Below are 19,221 nucleotides of genomic sequence, written 5' to 3'. Positions count from 1 at the left end.
ATGCAAAGTAAGTACCTTGGGTCTTATGGGTCAAGGTTGCACGTAATTTTTAGACAAAATTTCAACAGACCAAAAAAAGGGAGAGGAGGGAAGATCTTGGTCTAAGTTTACTAGAAGACGGGAGACAGTAGGTTCTAGCAGGACTAGGTTTTAACAGCTCTAGAGCTACTGACAGAACTGGTAGCAGGGCCAGGCCTCCTGGACCCCCAAGGACTTGGAGAGCCATTTGTATTAAAAACAGTTAATGAGAACAGCGCGACTGATACAGTATCTGCCTCTAACATTACAGAATTGCAGCCAGATACTTTTTACCCCTTCCAGCAGCCCTAGCCTACATGCTAATAGTTCACGGTCAGATCCAGATCCCTGCTGCTTTCCAAGGGGGTGAAAATCAGCCAGAGAAAATTGTGTTCCCTAAGGGCACTTCTCTGGAGATCAGGTTGAGTCCTGCCAGCTAGACAGAGCAGGTGAAGGTTGACATTCAAGCATGCTTGAATGCTTTTTGCATTTTGGACAAAGATAACTTGTGTATCAGAAAAAATATTCACACAAAGGTGTGGGACAAAGCTGCCTTAGAGATGTTGCCCAGGAGCCAGGGACTGCTCCTGGCTCTGTGCAGAACACTGAAGGCAGCATGAGCCACCACTGGTACCTCTGGGGGCAGAGCTCAGTTCCAACGCGTGAAATGCAACCATAGATACAGCGTGCCCACAATTTTGCAGGCTCAGAGTGAAAACACGAGCTTGCTTTGCTTTACGTACATCAGTCATATACTGATGGTGGCAGATCCTCACCCACATAGCCCAAGTGCACAGCCATTTTCTGCTGGTGTCAAAGTAGGTGATTTGGGGGGGTGGTTTAAAATGAGGAGGAAGAGGGAATGGGAGACAACATCCTCTAGATCTGACCAGAACCTGAGAGAAATATAACCTTGGCAGTGTATCAATAAGCCATTGTTTGCCCCAGGAATTACTAAATGAAATGAATGAGGTCGCCAATCACAGTGCAGCTAACTTGAGGTGGTCTGAGTGAAATAAGAGTGAAATAGACTGAATAGAAATGTGTGCTCCACAGCACAAGAGAATATGCAAAAGTGTTTCAGCCAAAAATCAAAACAAGAGGGAAGGAGACCAAATGGCAAAGTGACAGGTCACTGCTGTGGGAAAGCTGTTCTCAATAGGCTTTAGTTTAATGTAGACATTGACCGGCCTTCCCGGCCAAGAGTCCTCCTGTGTTTAATATTAGGCTATGGAAACGAAGCTGAACAAAGGAACACTTTGATTGTATGTTTTTACATAATGCTATGTAATAAATGGCATTTCATTCCTTACTGCAGCTCCAGCTCAGTGTTAAACTAATGCAAAGACAATATAGGTCCCAAATCACACATATACATAAAATTACCCACAGTCTGAAGGGCATAGAAGAAACAAAGCCCAGAAGGCAGTAGGAAATGAATGTCAATGATTAAAATAGTAGCAGAATAGATGCAAATATTCTTTATAGGGAAATCCATCGAAGGATGTGATTGCCATAATGAATTCAAGTCAAGCTCTAATGTTTAAAGTACTTTGCCCACTCTTTAGAGTTAGTTCAGCTCCAAGGTAATCATACCCTGCTCTGAATGACTTCCACATACCGATTCACGTGAGGTCTTAAATATGAAACTTCTCTAGCGCAAGTCAGCCAGCCTGGAGAACTGGGTTTGAACTTCTGCTCTGCCACGGACTTGCTTTGTGACCTTGCGTAAGACATTTTGCCTGTTAGTTTTCTTCTTTCCGCAAAATGGGAAGAGTGGTATTATCTTACTTCAGAATAATATTCTGAGGCTTAATTAATAACTAATTGTAATGTACAGCGATTCTAGACTGAGAGTGGCTAAGGCAGCATGAACTACACAACCCAAAACATCCTAAAATGCTTCACTGCACCGCCCAGCAAGTTTCAAAACACTCTGGGGAGCTTCTCATGCTTTTATGTTCCAGTTGATCCTTCTTCCCACAGCTGCCTTGAACAAAAAATTAGAAAGAGGGACACAATATAACACAGAGATACAACAGCAGTTTGAGCACAGAGCTCCTGGGTCTAACTTGGCATGGACTAGTGATTCCTTTGCGGCCCTTAGCAGCTTCGCCAATCTCCATCTTCCATTTCCCTTTTCTCCAAACTGTAACGGTACCTTGGACCCCCACCTTCGAAGGGCATTATAGTGGTTTCTAAATTATGACCTTTCAATGATATAAAATACGCGTCAGTTTTTTTAAATCTTTTTTTTTTCAATGTCTTTCAAACAGCAGAATCGCTCATTCAGTCTGATCTTATTTGTAGTGAACCAAGAAACTATAGTACTAAATTCTTTCTTGCTATGAAATTTAAATATGGATTAGTTAAAGCATCTCTGGTCAAAAGGGATTGTTTTTCCAATAGATCTCATAAACTACTTCTCAATGCATTACCTGCTTTAAAAGCGCGTTGTTTCTAAGCTGGAAAGCAATTCTACCCTGCCTTACACATTGAAATTGCCCGTTACAAACGAAGTCTTAGGTGTTTATTCCAGTGTTTATTCCAACCTACAGCTCAGCTGTTTTGAGTCCAAACTTACATTCGCTCACGTGCACAGAAGATCCATCATTTGAACAGAGCTTTCCCAGACTGACGGTAGGAATCTGAATGAGGTCCTTTATTTCCTGTGCTGTAACAACCAGGCTGCCCTAATTAAATAGCTTAAACATGACAGTCGCTATTAAGTCACTTCTGTCAACACCGTATTAGACATGTTCCAGCCGTACCGGTGGATCGCGGTTAAGCATGAGGACAAAGGTGGTGGTCCCCCTGGCGACGTAGAGCAGTGAAATCTGGTAGTGGATCCCTAGGAAACTTACTCAAAGTAGTCTGGTACTCTAAAGAAGTAGTAAGGTCTTTGCAAATAATTCTAGCTTAGCAATTAGCTTTTGCCTTGCTTACTCTGTGGGCAACCAAACACTGCTTTACGAAACATTACAACATTTAGCGTGTGTCTATGTGTAAGTTCAACAACTGGTGGCACTGCAGGACGACTGTTTTCCTAACTAGTCAAATTTGAAATTCATGTTTTGACCGCTTATTATCTTTGTGGAAGAAAGCTGATAAAACACAACGCAACTGTTTTAAACTCAAAATTAAATGTGAGGTGACGCAGCATTTGAAAAAATTCTTCTCAGATCAGGGTCATCAGAGACTACTTCAATGTTATTATGAAATAAACAGCAGAAAATAGGTATATACTGGCAGAATTTCTTACAGAAAATTGGTAAGACTAGACTGCCATCTCATGGATATTGACTAACCTGAGATTGTACCAAATTTGAGGAAAAAAAAACGAGTTGATGCTGTCGCATTTGGTAAAACCAGATGGGTTCGTAACATCTTCCTCTTCCTTTTAATCATTAGTATACAGTCATTATTTATTTTCATGTTCTTCATTCATACCAAAGAGATTCAAGGAAAGGAAGAAACACACGCCCTAACGCCACACGCAATGGCTGAATTCAGGTCAGTGTCAGCAGCAGCAAAACCAAGAGAAACAGAAACCCAAAGTTATCATAAAGCTCCAGTCTCTTAACCATTGGGTAAGGATAAAAGACTGGGGTATTTTGTGGCTTTAAAATGGTACCACTGGTGCTCTGGTGGGGTGTTATTCCTGCTCTGCAAATTCCTGTGCAAAAGCCAGTGATACAGGAAAGGGGGGAGATGGAAGCGTGTTTACTAGCCAAGGTTAAAACAGAGTTTGGGGACAGTGAATGTGTTCTGCATGCTGCAAAGTTTGCTCAGTGACCTTGAACACACTGCTGTCCACCAGGCTTTGCAAAGCAGCCTGAAATCTGCCTGAGGCACACACGAGTAGCACATTATCTCTGTCTCTTTGGCCAGTTCACGATTTCATTCAAATGTTCACGACCTTGACAGTATCATTGTCATTTATCTTTAGACAATCTATGAAATTCCCATTCTAACCTGCTTTCCTAGGTCTTTATCCTTGTATGAGCTTTTAAAATACAAATGGGGGTACTTAAATTTCTTCAGAAATAAAAATGTTCTACATGGTAAATATGTATTTTTCTCATTTACCGAGTTTCTTTAATGAAAGCTTGTTTGGTAAAGGTTGGTCTGCTTTTTATATATAATGACTGCAATATCACAGTTTTTGGAAAAAAGTATTAAATAAAGCCATAAATATAACAAATGATGCAAGAAAAATGCACTTGGAGAATTATGAGAGTATTTTCCAAACCAGTAAGACGGTAATTTCAGGTGTCAAGACTTCTACTTTAGTGAAGTGTTTATTCTTAGTCTAACCATCGCTATTTATTGATTTCTGCAATGCCTCTCTCCACTCTAATTTGCCTCACAGAATTATGAGTTACATACCGACCTCAGGAATGCAGAAGCCATTACGACCCTGTGAACTACTCTCCACCACTGTTCCCTAGATCATATTCGGTACTTCCTAAAGGCCGGAGATTAAGTAGGTAACAAATTTCCTAAAATCTTTCTGTATTTAGCAGCAGAGGGCCTGCCATTTCAATACTGTTTCTATAGATACCACTGAACTTGTAGTACCTCCGAACCAGAAGCTAGCTGGGGAGCGACAGAGTAAAGGAAGAGTTCATCTTTTGAAAGCAAGCTGTTAATAAACCCCAAAGTTCAGGTGTAAATGGCAGTTGAAATATGTACTAAACTAAATAAGTACTGCCCCCCCCATCACATAATTTAAATAAAGGGGGTGGGGGTGGGGAAAAGAACCAACAGGGCAAAAGTACAGCCGTGATGTAAAATAGCTTAGGTCTCCAGGAGATTTATTTTGGTCTACTTACAGAAACTTGTTTTTCCCAGATGTGGGAAAATAATATTCTTGCTGAGAAGATAATTCTATTTCAGTTCTTTAAATCACGATTCTCGCTTATTTTTTTTCTCAGTTCAAGTCACTTGTCTGTAATAAGACAGCATATCATCTAAACTTTGGTAAAGTGGTTCTTGATTTTGAGCGTCACTGCTGTCGGTCTGTGCTGACGGCGGCACATCTTGCGCGCTGCAGCTGCAGGCCTGCGCCGACGGCGTCACACCTGGGGCGGTGCAGTCGCAGGCCTGCGCCGACGGCGCCACACCCGGGGCGGTGCAGTCGCAGGCCTGCGCCGACGGTGCCACACCCGGGGCGCTGCAGCCGCAGGCCTGCGCCGACGGCGCCACACCCGGGGCGCTGCAGCCGCAGGCCTGCATTGGTGGCAGCGCATCTTGGGCGCTGCAGCCATAGGCCTGCATTCCTGGCGGCACATCTTGGGCGCTGTAGCCGTAAGCCTGCATTGAAAACGGCATATCATGAGTGCTGTAGCCGTAAGCGTGCATCGGTGGCAGCATGCCTTGAGCGCCATAGCCATAAGCCGGCATTGGAAATGGCATATCAGGAGTGCCATAACCGTAAGCCTGCATTGATGACAGCACATCTTGAGCGCCATAGCCGTAAGCCTGCATCGACGGTGGCACACCTTGAGCACCATAGCCGTAAGCCTGTGCTGATGGCAGCATATCCTCATCGTCGCTGCTGTCATCCCCTGATGATGATGTCCCATTTTGAGTGTCATTGCCACAGGCCTCTGTTGATGCTGACTCATCTTGAACATTGCTGTGGTAAGCCTGCACTGAGGGTGGCACATCTTCAGTGCTGCTGCCGTTGGCCTGCACCGATGGCATCTGTTGCTTTTGTCCTGTCTCCGTTTCCAGTTTTTCAGAGGAGGTTTCAGGGCTGTTCAAATTCTGACTTCTGTAATTATCATCTTTCTTTTGTCCCATGAAGTAATCAGAAGGTGGTGCAAATTCTGGATCTCGCTCGTCTCTGAGTTCGTCCTGTTTCTTTGACCATTGTCCAAACATCAATTCTGTTAGAAACAGGGAAAATGGTAGATTGAATATAGATTTCAGGGTCTGAAGATCAGTCAGCAAGGAGGGAAAACAAATTAGCAAACAGAGAAGATGCAGCTGTGTAGAGCCATTTGAAGTTACTTTTCCATCTAGTACTAGATTGCAGACTAAGCTGACAGTCCACTTTCTTTACAGAGCAGGAACAAAAGCATTGAGCGTTAAAGATCACCACCACCCTCTATAAAACTCATCCTAGTCAATTTAAGATCCTTTAACAATATGGCCATTGGTTATGAAAAACGACTGATTAGTTAGGCATAAATCAAAACACAAAACAATCAAAGCATTAAGAGCTTAGTTATTAGGAGATGGAGATGATGAGATTAACTCTAGTGGGCACAGGCGAAAACCAGTAACAACTTTATTTCAACAGAAGTGGTAGATATTCTAGTTGCTATGACAGCTGCCTATTTCTGATTAAAGATAGTTCTGAAGTACTGCAATGGAATGACAGCCCAAGATCACCACACTTACAAAGATATCCCCCAAATCTGCTCTGAAGACGTCCCCCAAACCTATTCTCTAAAACCAGTAAAATTCTTTTCAGTATTCGTTTCTACCAAGACTTCTGTAGAAGGGCTACACATTTGTCTGATGTGGCAAAATAGAGCCCCAGTCAGAGCAGGACTTCCTCCTTTGCTTTGGTAAAAATATAAAAAAAATATGAAATAGTAAGGAGGAAAGCATCTAAAAGAGTGAGGAGTTTTGTTTATCCCTTCTTATACTAATGTAGATGCTTGTGTTACGCTTATGTTCAGTGAACCACAGTTATTTTACTTCACATTTTAGAGTAAGCTGTCCTCTGCTTTCTGAGTGTAGTATTTGTTGTGTAGTACAGTGCTGCCTGGGCATCCGCCAGATACTAGGATTCCTCAGAGGCAGGAAAAAAACAGTGTCGGGCAGGACAGAGATTTAACAGATAGGACCTGAAAGTTTTGGTTTTTAATGGAACCACAAAGTTTCCCCTCACAACGATGTTCATTAACTGAACACAAAGAGAGACTGTGAGAAGTGAACAGAAGCCGGTAATGTCAGCGTTGCACAGAATAGGAACGCTGCTCTTAGAGGAGTACTAAAGAAGGTGGACATTTATGTGCTTTGCCTATTCCTCGTTTGCTTTTACTTAGAAGTCAGGTGTCAGACTACAAGAACGTGCATGACTTAGATAACTGGTGCAAAATGAGTTAATGGGTTTGGGAAGGATCTAGAAGGCAGGCATCACTTGATGTTGTGACAAGGAAGATGCTTCAAGATGGGGCGTTGGCACTGAAGCGGTCTCTGCTTGCATCACTTTTTAGTATCGTCCTGTGCCTGTTTCAGCGTAATACATTCTGCCATCACATAGCACAAACTACATAAATACATCAAGAAAACACCACACTGAAAGACAATAAATCTTATGAACTATGAAATTTGTCATTCTGTCAACTTCTCTGGGTCACCTGGAAATGGAATAACTCATATAGAAGAAAAAATCACGGGGACATTGTAGCAGCTACTGGCACTAAGGCATGCCTTGTCCATCACTGCCCTGGACACTAGAGAGTCATCAATACAAAGGGAGAAATATTTCATTGCTTCTCAGTCTTACCATACTTTGTCACAAAACAGAAATGAAAAGAGCAGTGCGCACACTGCTTCCAAACAATGTTTCTGAATCTACATTTCCTTACCTTTGCCTTTATCCCACTCTCGGACATAAGGCACACCAGGCTTTGTATCTCTTCTCTCCTGGATGACAACTTCTACCTTTCTACTTGCTGCAGTAACTCTCGGAGCTTCTGGTTCGTCAGTAACACCTTTCGACTCTATGTTCCAGAAAGAGAGAGTAGTTTTTGTTAGTAACAGCATAAAATCTGCATGAACCTCATAGGAGGAACAGGAAGCAAGAGTATTTGCATTTACAGAGCTCATACTAGTGACCTAACTTCATTCTAATAAAGAAATGCATCTGAGTGGGGAGGCGATTTTTTTTTTAATTACTGCATATTATGCATATTAAACATAAGAAAATGAACTGCATATTAGTTAGAAAAGAACCCTAACCCTAAGAAAAGATAATGGGCAAGCCAGATAATCAGGAAGCGCATCTACCAAGAGACACTTCATTAGCTTTCTAGTTGTTTCAAAAAGACTGCTGAAAATCTATTGCCCAATAACCCAAAAAGGAATGTGTTGGGTGTCATACTGAAGCTAGAAAATTAGGTAAAAACAAGAACATTAGCACGTTATCTCCATTTCCTTTAATGGAGAAAACAATTTGCATTCTTATTCTTCTGAACAACACTAACAGTTAGCAGTGGCACATTACTGTTCTTCGTTTCCAGAACACTTCCCAGTTAATCACTGGCACAGAATTCTGACACGCTGAAATATCAGCTACATTTTACAGTGGGAGACAGACAGTACAAGTTGACTAGCAGTGCCATAAGGGAGACAGCGCAGAGATGGGAATAGAACTCAAATTCATCATCCTAAATCCCGAAGTCAGCTGTATGTCCAATTTACAGACTGCACTGAAACTGTAAGAGTGTATATTATAGGATATCAAAATTAACTTGTTAGTAGTTTTTATTCTACCTCATCTTAAAAAAGAAAAAGCCAGTAAAATTTCAGCAGCTCTAACCTCAACCTGCATAATTAACCCACATAATTCCTGCTGACAGGTGTGAATCCAAAAAAGCCTACAATTTACGTATCATATTTCTACCTGCATTATTAAGCTATTTCCGACATGATTTGATATCTACATGCAATTACATGAGCTCTCACTATCTTAAGTTATACTAATTGTATCTATAGAATACATAATACCAATATATTGAATGTCCAAACCTAAATCAATTAAAGTATGCCTGTCCATCGATCAAGTACAAGACGAAATAGCAAGTATTTTAAGTTAAAAAGGCAGCAGATCATACCTCCATTCTCCAATTTTTCTGCCTCTTCCTCTAATCCAGCTTCCCTTAACTTCTTAATCTTCCGTGCTCGAAGTTTAGACAGCCTTGCATCTAGAGCTGCCTTCCTTTTTTCTTTTAACTGTTCACGTTTAGTTCTCTGATCGAGTGTCTTAACAGCAAAGAAAAACATGAATTAATCTTCCTTTGTTATTATAACCAGCTACATATCTTCCTTCACTAAACAACTAAAAGCAACCCTCATCAAGTACCATATTTCAACAGGGAAAAAGAGGCCCAACTTTTCTGGAGTCAGCTGCAGGCATCACCTAGTATAAGACTTACACAAGAAATCAAACACAGCGACCACGGAAACTAGGATGTCCTCATATCCCAATATGCTCTTTAAACTCATACCTGCTCTCTTAGCATATCCAGTGTTGCCCGTTGTTTATTCCTAAGTTCTTTGTCACGAGAAAAGGCAAAGTAACCAACACCAAGCTGCCTGGCCTCTGAAAAGAAGAATTTAAGTTACACTCAGTTTATAATTAACAGTAAGTACAACACCATGCACCCTGCTTTCAGGCACTGAATTACTCCCAATGACATACACTGCATTAGTTTTAGATGGCTAAAATAGGAATGTTTTAGATGATGCATGAAGTGAAGCTTCCTGAAGGAGAAAACAGGAGGATGTAAGGAAATCTGAAAAATAATTTTGAGAAAAATACAATTTGGGGAAAAATAAATCTAGATTTATGCACTGGTAATTTGAATGGTTATTACACATGTGGCTTAACACATACCTGAAGTTTGCCATAAAGGCACAAGAAGTAACTTTCCCTTGCTTCCTCTAAAACCAATCTCTTTAGTGATATAAGTGATATAAAGTATGGAAGTATACCGTTTTCTCGAATGTCCTCATAATGTATGGGTCCCATGGGTTTTCTGAGGGCTTCTTCTTCTTCTTTTTCCCACTGCTGCCTCTGAAGTTCTCTTCTCATGTCTTCAGATAACAGAGTATTCCCATCAGGACCTTGTCTAATTGGAAAAAAAAAAAAAAAAAAAGAAAAAAGAAAAAAAGTTAGGGATTACAGAGCAGAACTTAGCAGTTTTACAGAATCAAACAGTGGAAGTATGATGGGGTCTGACCCACTGTTGCAGTTTTTACAAAACATAGATCATGGTAGGCACCATTTTGTGATGCAGCATTGATGACTATGGTATATGGTGAAGACAGAAATACAAAACTACCTCTGAAACAAAGTACTAGTAGAACATGTTATTAAAAGACTTAAACAAAATCATAGCCTTTCTTACAGGCTTTATGAAATTATTATCAAATCACAGAATGGGAGGTGAAATAATCACTTTCATTGGCATCTGTTGGGTGCTAGCAACCACATATAGAAACATTTCAGATTTAAGATAGGAAAATTAAAGGTATTTGAAATAACAGAAAGCTAGCCATTAATTTACCCTAGAAGTCCATGCCAAATATTAATACCCAATATGGGAAATACTTTTGTTTTCCCAAGAGAAGCAGCAGGATCTCTTTCTTTTATTGTCTAGCTAAAGCCGGTTTTGCTGACCGACTGTCATCCATATCAATGCAGAGACTGCAATTTCAAAGCACTCATATTCTCCATCTTATGTTTAAAATACAGAGAACACACTAATGAGTTGTTAGTGTGAAAGAATTTTCACTTCAGCAACAGTACAGGCTTAGTTGAGGTGCCTTTAGATTATTTTCTGAAAGCAATTCTCAGTGCTCCCATAATAATTTTAACAGAAGAGCTATTAAACAGCTGTTTAACAGAAGAGCAAAACCAAACAAACGGAGATCTAACAAATTCACTTGGAATGCCACGATGAATTTGGAATTGCTAAAAGACTAAATCAGTTTCCAGGTTAAACAGAACCAGGAATCACTTCTCTGGCATTTTCTGGAAGGTATAATAAAATACAATTTCCATAGAAGTACCACAGTTTTAGAAGATGCATCAAATATCTGAGAGATTGCTACGTCAATTTATTAGAACTTTTCCCTGCAAGCTATGCTCCGTAAGTGAGGTTTGAGATTTGGTCAGCATTTACATCAAAGAGTGTGCCTCAGTAGTTTATTAAAAAATCCATTTGGGCTTTTATTTGATATCCACGGCCTCCATTCTGTTGCAATTTAAAACCAGTACACCAGCCATGTATTTCAAATGGTGAACTGCCAGGGTGCAATAAAACAGAAGCCTTGGAATACTATATGAATTTATAATAGGAAGTTTTGATAAAATCAGAGTCATGCACAATTGCTCTGTAGCTACTCTGTCTATTTTTTAAGGCACAATGTAGTCACCAGCAGAAGCTGGTGTAAAGTATATCTAGAGGAAGCAGTAGCATCAACAATTCTGGATTGAGAATGGGATAATACAGAACAGCCTCTCTCCCTTCTCGTTAAAAAAATGTATGTTAAATACTGCAAGAAACAGGCACATCCATTAGAGAAACCACACCTTTTCCCTTGCAATTCCTGATCCATTTTAAGTAGACTTGGCAAATCCTTCTTCATACAGCGTCTAGATCGGCCCAAGAAATCTACATAATCAACCCTGTAATGAAAGCAAAGGAAATTTGATGTAGAACTTCTATGTGCAGATTTACACAACTCTTAACCAGAAGACAGAAGCAGTGACACTTTCCAAAGAGTGTTCAGCACCTCTCAGTCTCTCCATGTGTGACAGCTTCTTCTACCCTTCAGTTAACAGACTCGGAGGTTAAGAGGACACATTCTGAACAGGGCATATGACAGTTTTATCACAGACATTTACTCAATCTCACTTTGAGCCGGCTGTTTGCCTTGGCAATAAGACGGTGTAAAAAAGTGTTCAAAAGTTGCAATGTCATGTAATTTTCACACCAAAGTAAAACCGAGCCTAGCACTTGCTTCCCACAGTGAAAATAATGATGTGGCATTGACTTCTTGCGGATATGAAATTGCTACAATGTATTTCAATTACCAGTCTAAAACTCATTTAGAATAGGCTGATAGCATTCATTCAACTGGCATAACAAAGGCTGACTAAAATGCAAGCAAAATGGTCCTTTGAAGCACATATTGTGCTTCTTATTCAACTCTTTATAGTGCTGAACACTTAATTTACAGTTGTTGAAAAAGCTGTTAAGAGCTATACTTATTGTCCTGTAACGCTAGAAAGTTCTTTAGCATCAAGCTGCCTCAATTATCCCATTCTAAAGAATTAATATCACATCTGAAAAAGTAGGACTGGTAATCACGTTCCCAAAAACCAAACTTTTGAAGATCTGTGCTTTTAGTACGTTTTTTACATAATTTCTAAGGATATCTAAAGCTTACTATATACTCAGTGCCCTTTGTTTTTTATTATAATGTAGCATCAGTAGAAAAAAAAAAGTCTGCATTCCCTATAGTAAAGATGTAACTAGATGTAATTAAATATTGCTGCAGAATAATTAGCATTAATTATGCTAGCACCCAAATATCCTCATTAGGCTATGGCCTCACTGAGCTGGACAATATAGTCATAATAATACATGGCATTGATGAGAGATGCAGGCAATGACAGAAAAGCACCATGTGAACAGTAAAATGTACCAGTTTGAATTTCTGACACTTTACGGTGACGAGAGCAACAAAGCAGTTTGAGCCCATCGCTCATTAATAGCTTCATCTTGAATTTCAGCAAGATGCTGGTAATGGGTGTATCTGCCTTTCCAGCCTAGCAGTCTTCTGGTACTCTGCTGGATCCATTCTCCCAATTTATTCTGAAACATAACGTTGCAAATCTTATCTTGCCCTGATAAACCGGAGAACGGGAGTGCTCTGTTTCCTGTCGGTCACTGCTGTTTTAACCTGATTACCAGAAGTAAAATCTCTGTTCCATAAGCATTTTAAACAAAGCGGTAAGGAAAATGTTTAGTCAGGCCGGTTTCATAATTCTTCCTAATGTTTTGGATGAAAAGGTAGTGGTTACTTGGAACGTCACAGAAAACTCTTACAATTTGCTGTGCTGCAGTTAAACAGTGGCAGAAAAGCTGGAAAATAGCGTTCTTTCTCCAATCAGAGTTTCTCTCCTTTAAGAGGAGGTCATACAATGAAAATGACTGCTCGTTTTATAAGTCACACACGATTAGAGAAGGGAAGGTGGATACAATAAAACCCCTAAGGTTTGCTAAAGTACATTTCAATTCAAGACACCAAAGCATAAAATTGTATCAATACTGTGATCAGAACTCCCATAAACTACGCAAGAACATAAGAGAGGATATTACAGTGTCTCACTTATAGTACATTTCCCTGACTGATATTTCTCAAAATCCTGGATGTAGATTCTATTACAGTGCTACCTACATGGAAAGAAAAGTTAACATGAAGGACTGTCTTTTTTAATGAGACATGAAATGAAAGAATGTTACCACCTCTTCTCAATGTGTAGTATTAACCACAAAAAACCAAAGGTGCCATGCCACATCCTTCGGGGAATAAAATTATTTTCTCATGCAATTGTCAAGAACCAGACTAGTCAGGACAGCTTAGCCCCATCAGTAGTACCAACCATTCTTCATCTGGGTCCTCAGGCGGTGGTATTTCCATTTCAGGTTGAGTTTCCTCATCATCTGTCTCTTTTTCTAAAGTCTTTCTAGCAGCTTCGCTCTGATACAGTTCCTGTACTTCGTGCTGTTTGTCTATGATCTTCTGAGTGAAATCCACTAGGTACAAATCCTCAGTTTCTTCATCTAAGGCAGAAAATCAATTCTTAGAGAACAGCCATGAAAAGAACAGAACTGAGCACAAAATCAACACGAAATAGCCACAATCAGCTTTTCAGCTGCTAGCAATGCCCTTGACCACGCTATTGGGGAATACTTAAATCTCATTCAGTGCCAAGCAAACTTGGAGCTATAAATTGGCTCCGCAGTGATAACCTCTGTTTCTGAATATAAGTTTTAGGGGTTTTTTAAGCAATTAATCATTTATGTATAATACAGAAAAGGCTGCAGTCTTTGCACTAAAATATGCTCTGCTCATTAACCATTTCAGAAGTATAGGGTTTGTTGCTTAACAGCTCAAATACTTATTTGATGCTTAACATTTGGCGTGTTGGCAGTTGTGTGTTAAGCAGTCACTAGAGTAGTTTTTAGAAAAGCAGAGAAAAGTGGTGGGGTCACATCTGGAAGATGGACATTAGTAAAAAAAAAAAAACCATCGGAGATTAATTGCAAGGAGATTTGGATTCTATTTTAATAATTATGTCTTGCAAGGGACTGAATGAGCGAGAGAAGAAAGGGACAGATTAGAATTCTCTAACCCTATTAGCTGCATGACTGGCATTCACAAATGGACCAGCCAGACTCCCCTCCTGCTCCTCTTCTCTTTGTAAAGGTCCAAGAATTGGAATGCAGGACAGAAAACCAGCAATATAATCCAAAGACTGCATAATGGAGAATAAATTAACTTCGTTTTTCTAAGATTGTGTATTGAAAAACCGGAATAGATTCCACCCACTTAATGAATGAGTGAAACAAGCCCATAGTGCTTCACTAGGACAGGCTGCCCTTCAAAAAAGAATTTTATTTTCTCTAGTATCTATATTTTTTCTCCCTTTCAAAGCAGAATAACCCATGTCAATCACTTTGTATAATAACTCCAAAAAAATTTCCTACGTAAGAAGGCAAGCAGTGAATTCATACTGTAGCTGCTGTAAATTGCCAGATAGTCAGAAATACCAACTTTTAGGGTGAACTTTAGAAACAAATTTTTATATATATAAATAATACTTATTTTAGGCTAGTTTTGTTCACCTGGGAAGTCGCCTTTTGTCATTTTCTCATATAGCTTTGCTTTCTCTTCTAGTTTCTTCCTGAAAAAGAAAAAAACTTAACATTGCAATTCCCAACACAGTTCAAAATGACCAATTTAGCTTTAGATAAATGGAACAGGAAAGTACCAGGAGTGCTTGAAATATTTACTAGAAGCTGACTTATGCCTGTTTTTTGTTTTGAACCTTAACTGACTTTTCTGAAGATAAATAGATATGCAGTTCCAGAGTTTATACTGAAAATAACTTTAGTGAAGTTAGAGAATTAATCTTAAGTATAGTTTGTCAAGTAGGCAGGAACACAATGTAACAAGTATTCCACCTCTATCTAACTACTACGGTCTGTCACATAAATACCGGAAGCTAGACCATTATTTGCAGGTATGAGATACTAAAATAGTGTTTTACAGGGAGAAAAAAAAAAAAAAAAAGAGAAAGATATAACATGGAGTTACACTTATGCTTAGAAACTGAAGAGAAAACCTTAGCTAATTTCTGGAATGGTAGAAAACTTTGAAGAGCTAGGAGCTGCTTACAGAAAAACAGCAAATGGCTTATAAATTGCATTTTCAACATATATCTTATTGTACAACTAACCCATTTAGAAGATGGGTCAAGTCCTGCAAAAAAGCAAGCGTTTTCTGTCAAGTCCAAGAAACGCTTTGCTACAGAATTCTGATGTATCGCTGCCCTGGCTTTTAAGTCTAATGATGACTTTCAAAAATCAGTAACCTGACATACTTAGACAGCTACGATAATGTGAGGGCAGATATCCTCAGAACACGAGACTGCTGGGATGCAGCCTGTACGTTACTGGTAAAGAGCATGGAACTGGTGCTGGTCTTACTGGTTGGTCTAATGAGAACTGCTGGTCCAAAACGTGCATAACTTGCTCTATGTGCTTTTCTAAACACTGAAAAACAAACTCTACAAAGCATTCTTTTCTTACAGAGCCTAAGAGTTACCTTGATTTATCTAATATATGCTCCTCTTCTGTCTTCTGCTCCACATCTTTCTCGGCTCGATTTGCAACTCCTGTGTTTTGTTTGTTCCAGATGCTTGGTTTCTGTGGAGTACAATTTTAAAACAACAAATAAAGAAATAAAAATATTGACATGATAATGATTAAAAAGTGTTTCAACTCCACAATGCAAACTTTGGAAATCAATCATAAAAGACTCTACAAATAACACCTTAAACATGTTTGACTTGAGACTACACCTATTGTGCTATAGGATGCAGCAGGTATGTCCCAAAATTACACAGACTGCAGTACGATAGAATAGTTTAAGGACAGGCTGAGAAGCAAAAAAAAAAAAAGGACTGAGAAATCAGACAAAATCTATTCTGGCAAAGATGTTATGGTTAAAAAAATTAATAAGAATTGCTGATTACTAAAGCAGTAACAAAGCTATGAATTGTTCCTATTCTCTACTACCTTCATTTTAGATATAAAATACAATCAGTTTGCCTGTTTACAGCATAACACTGTAAATGCTGCATGTTCTTCAAATATGGCAGCAATACTATATCCTACTACTAGAAAGCTACAAAATGAATAAAACCCAGCGTGCGGTAAACAATAAAGCATGAGAGATAATGGTGTATTCATTATTATACACCGCGATACAGAGGAACAGATAGCAGATGATTAATCAAGAAAGTTCAGTGAGATTCTGGAAGAGTCTCTCATCCTCTGTCCTTCATGCAACCATAAAAAATCTTGGAGAAACAAAGAAACATCTTTCCCTGTAGTTACAAAAGCTGTGGCTCCCTGGAGAATGAAGATTAAGAGATGATTTTCATGGGCATAAGCATGAGATGAGTTTTCTGCTGTGCACAAGAATCTCACCTGGAAATGAGTTGATAGAAATTTAAAGAACATCCTCATCATGCAGATTTTACATCTGAATAGCAACACAGCTCTGAGTATTTATTTATTTAGATTTGAAAATGAACTTCCTTACTTTAAGGAGAAAGAATGACAAAAACAACAATGGAAAAATATTTCTACCTTATTAGAAGATTTGGGCTTTGCAAAGATGCCAGCATCTTTCAATAGCTTTTCTTTCTTGAATTCTTCTTGCTTTCGGAAGAGTTCTGCTTTGAGATCTACCAACTACATCAACAGCAAAATAAACAAATAAATAACCAAGACATATCACATGCCTATACATCAGTTACTGTAATAAAATAATAACTGTATTTCTAGTAAAACAACCTGGCATTTGCAGTTACATGTGCATTTGATTGCATTTTTATGTGGAACCTCGAAGCACTGATCCGATCACAAAGATCACTCTTAAGTTTACAGCAAACAATATAAAAAAAACCACGGAATGCAAATTATGATTAGGAATTTAAAAAAACCCCAAAGATATCCTTGATCCTTTGATATATAATAGGAATAAGAGAGACATCATTCCATACAGATTTTACCAGCCTCCTGATGACAAACAAATAGAGGAGGGCTGATGAAATAACACTACTGAATTTGAAAAGGAAACTTCTAACCATTAGATAATGAATAAAATCCTGTCTCAGAAAAGAATTCATGAAAGTTTGCTTTCATAAAATACATATACTTTTCCACTGTTTTATATACTGTTTATATAGTTTTAGACTCTCTCTCTTTTTTTTTTTTTTTTAAATAAATATTTAAGTAGCATTGCCATCTGGGACCAACGCCCATCTCATCTTTTATTAGGAAACGTCACCAGCAGGGCTATTATCTTGAAATTAAACTAAAAACCACCTGGTCTGGAAGAGGATATTGTGCCACTTTCCCTGCAATTCCTACAGAAGACAAATTTCACAGATGTACATTAAATCAGGAAAGTGGGAGACTTTGGTACTAATATTTGTCCCAAACACTAAAGGATTTGCTTTTCAGGTCCCTGTAACAATGATGCATAGTGTTGCAAATGAAACCTTTTTTTTTTCCCCTCTGAATGTTTAGAAGTGATTATGCAAAAATACCATGTTAAATGCTTCATATACAACACAACCCACAGTTTATGTGAACCGTTTATTTGGAAAAAAGAAGCGTTTGGTAGCAATCTCTTGCTAACAGACTGCTGGGGAGCGGAGAGGAACAGGACCTCGCCACCCCTCAGGCCGGGGGCTCATTTGCCGAGACACCGACCTCCTCCTGCTTGGAAAATATCAGGAAATCCACTCGCATTTCCCTCTCAGCCCCTAATTTTATCATTACATCACGAATGGGGGCAAATCCAGCCCTGGCACGTACGCTCGGTCAGAGAGGCGAAGGGGCTGAACCCCCCCCCCGGCCATCTCACAAAACCAAGACGTGACGTCAGAAGGCTTATAACATAACCCTTTAAATCAGTACTTCCTTTTATGAGTGTGCATTTCAGTGGGTCACGGCGAGGGGGCAGAAAACACAGCCCCGGTGCGTTGTTTTCCCTGGAAGCGGCCCGAGCCGCACGGCCTGCGCCGGCCGGGCCCGCCCGCGGGCAACAGGGCCCACCTGGCCGCCCTCACACCCTTATAAGCCGAGCGACAGGCCTTCCTAGGGAGGCGGAGGGGTTTCTTTTGCTTCTTCCCGGGCAGGTTCGCCCACTCACCGAGGAGGCGGCCACGTCCAGCGGCTTCTTCCTCCGGTCCATGGTGTCCTCCGGCAACCGCCTCGGCCGGCCGCCTGCTTCCCCGCTTTGCGGCCTTACCGTAAAGCGCAGTGAAAGCGAGGCGGTATTGCGACAGCGCCGGTGAGGGCAGGCGGGCCCCTCCCCGCCGCCATCTTAGGGAGGTCAGGGGAGGGAAGAAGGGTAAGGGCTGCGGCCGCAGGGCAGCCTGCGAGCAAGCCTTGCTCAGCCTGGTGTGGTTCGGTGGTAACCGAGAGCTCTCCCTGCCTGTGGCTTCCCCGGCTGTGCTCGAGTTGTGTGTGAAAATGAGGGTTACTGGCACGCAGAGGCCAAATTCTTCAGATCCCCTCTTGGAAACGGCCATGCGTTGCCTGAGGGCTGCTGCTGCCAGCGAGGGTGGTGTGGGCTGCTCTGGGGCTGCTGGGCGGCCGCTGTGGCCACAAATTAAATAGGGCTTGGCAAGACTGCAGGCCAGCCCAGAGCTGGGTTTGGGGCTAAATGAAGAAGTACATGGTTGAAATTTGGTGTCAAAAGCAGGAAAAAAAAAAAAAAAAACTCTTTCCTGCCTTAGTTGACACATGAGCGTTACGGAGATGAGACCTGAAATGCTTCCTGGAGCTGGAGACAGCCATGTCCTGCAACACGAGGCTGGGTTTAGCCCTGTGACCGTGGCCTTGCTTAAGCCACGCACTTGGGATGAAGTGCTGCAGCTGTCCTGCTGTCCTTGGCCCTCTGCCTGCACAGATCTGTGCTGAGCCAGGTGGGAGCTAATGAGCCACAGCTTCGCAGGACTGATAAATGTGGTCCATAATAGCCAAATACAAACCCACCTATATGTGCTCGAGCCAGCTCATGGTCCATAATAGCCAAATACAAACCCACCTATATGCGCTGGAGCCAGCTCGTGGTCCATAA

General features: G+C 40.5%; 1 protein-coding gene across 3 annotated transcripts; it reads right to left on the bottom strand.

Annotated features, from left to right (window-relative positions):
* Positions 1 to 3,201: 3,201 nt before the first annotated feature.
* CCDC174 (coiled-coil domain containing 174) lies at positions 3,202 to 18,374 on the bottom strand. Of its 3 annotated transcripts, none has more exons than XR_015701704.1 (12): positions 18,289 to 18,374; positions 16,716 to 16,820; positions 15,667 to 15,767; positions 14,685 to 14,743; positions 13,439 to 13,619; positions 11,360 to 11,455; positions 9,757 to 9,893; positions 9,270 to 9,364; positions 8,877 to 9,024; positions 7,629 to 7,763; positions 4,854 to 5,912; positions 3,202 to 3,521 (listed from the first exon to the last, which is right to left on the bottom strand). XR_015701704.1 is itself a non-coding variant. In XM_087745490.1 (12 exons), exons 1-12 carry the CDS (start codon positions 18,328 to 18,330, stop codon positions 5,027 to 5,029), a joined length of 1,797 nt encoding a protein of 598 aa, XP_087601616.1. In that variant the 5' UTR covers positions 18,331 to 18,374; the 3' UTR covers positions 3,202 to 5,026. The 3 variants fall into 3 exon arrangements, 2 of the variants coding, with proteins under 2 accessions (XP_087601616.1, XP_087601615.1); XM_087745490.1 differs by having other exon boundaries at positions 3,202 to 5,334; positions 5,523 to 5,912; XM_087745489.1 differs by having other exon boundaries at positions 3,202 to 5,912.
* Positions 18,375 to 19,221: the final 847 nt, after the last annotated feature.

The sequence above is a fragment of the Nipponia nippon genome, unplaced genomic scaffold, assembly GCF_047370975.1.
Source record: "Nipponia nippon isolate SJK-2023a ecotype South Korea unplaced genomic scaffold, ASM4737097v1 scaffold_9, whole genome shotgun sequence".
In the NCBI taxonomy this organism is placed as follows: domain Eukaryota; kingdom Metazoa; phylum Chordata; class Aves; order Pelecaniformes; family Threskiornithidae; genus Nipponia; species Nipponia nippon.
Note: the sequence above shows the minus strand (reverse complement) of the source record. Positions and strands in the feature narration are given on the sequence as shown.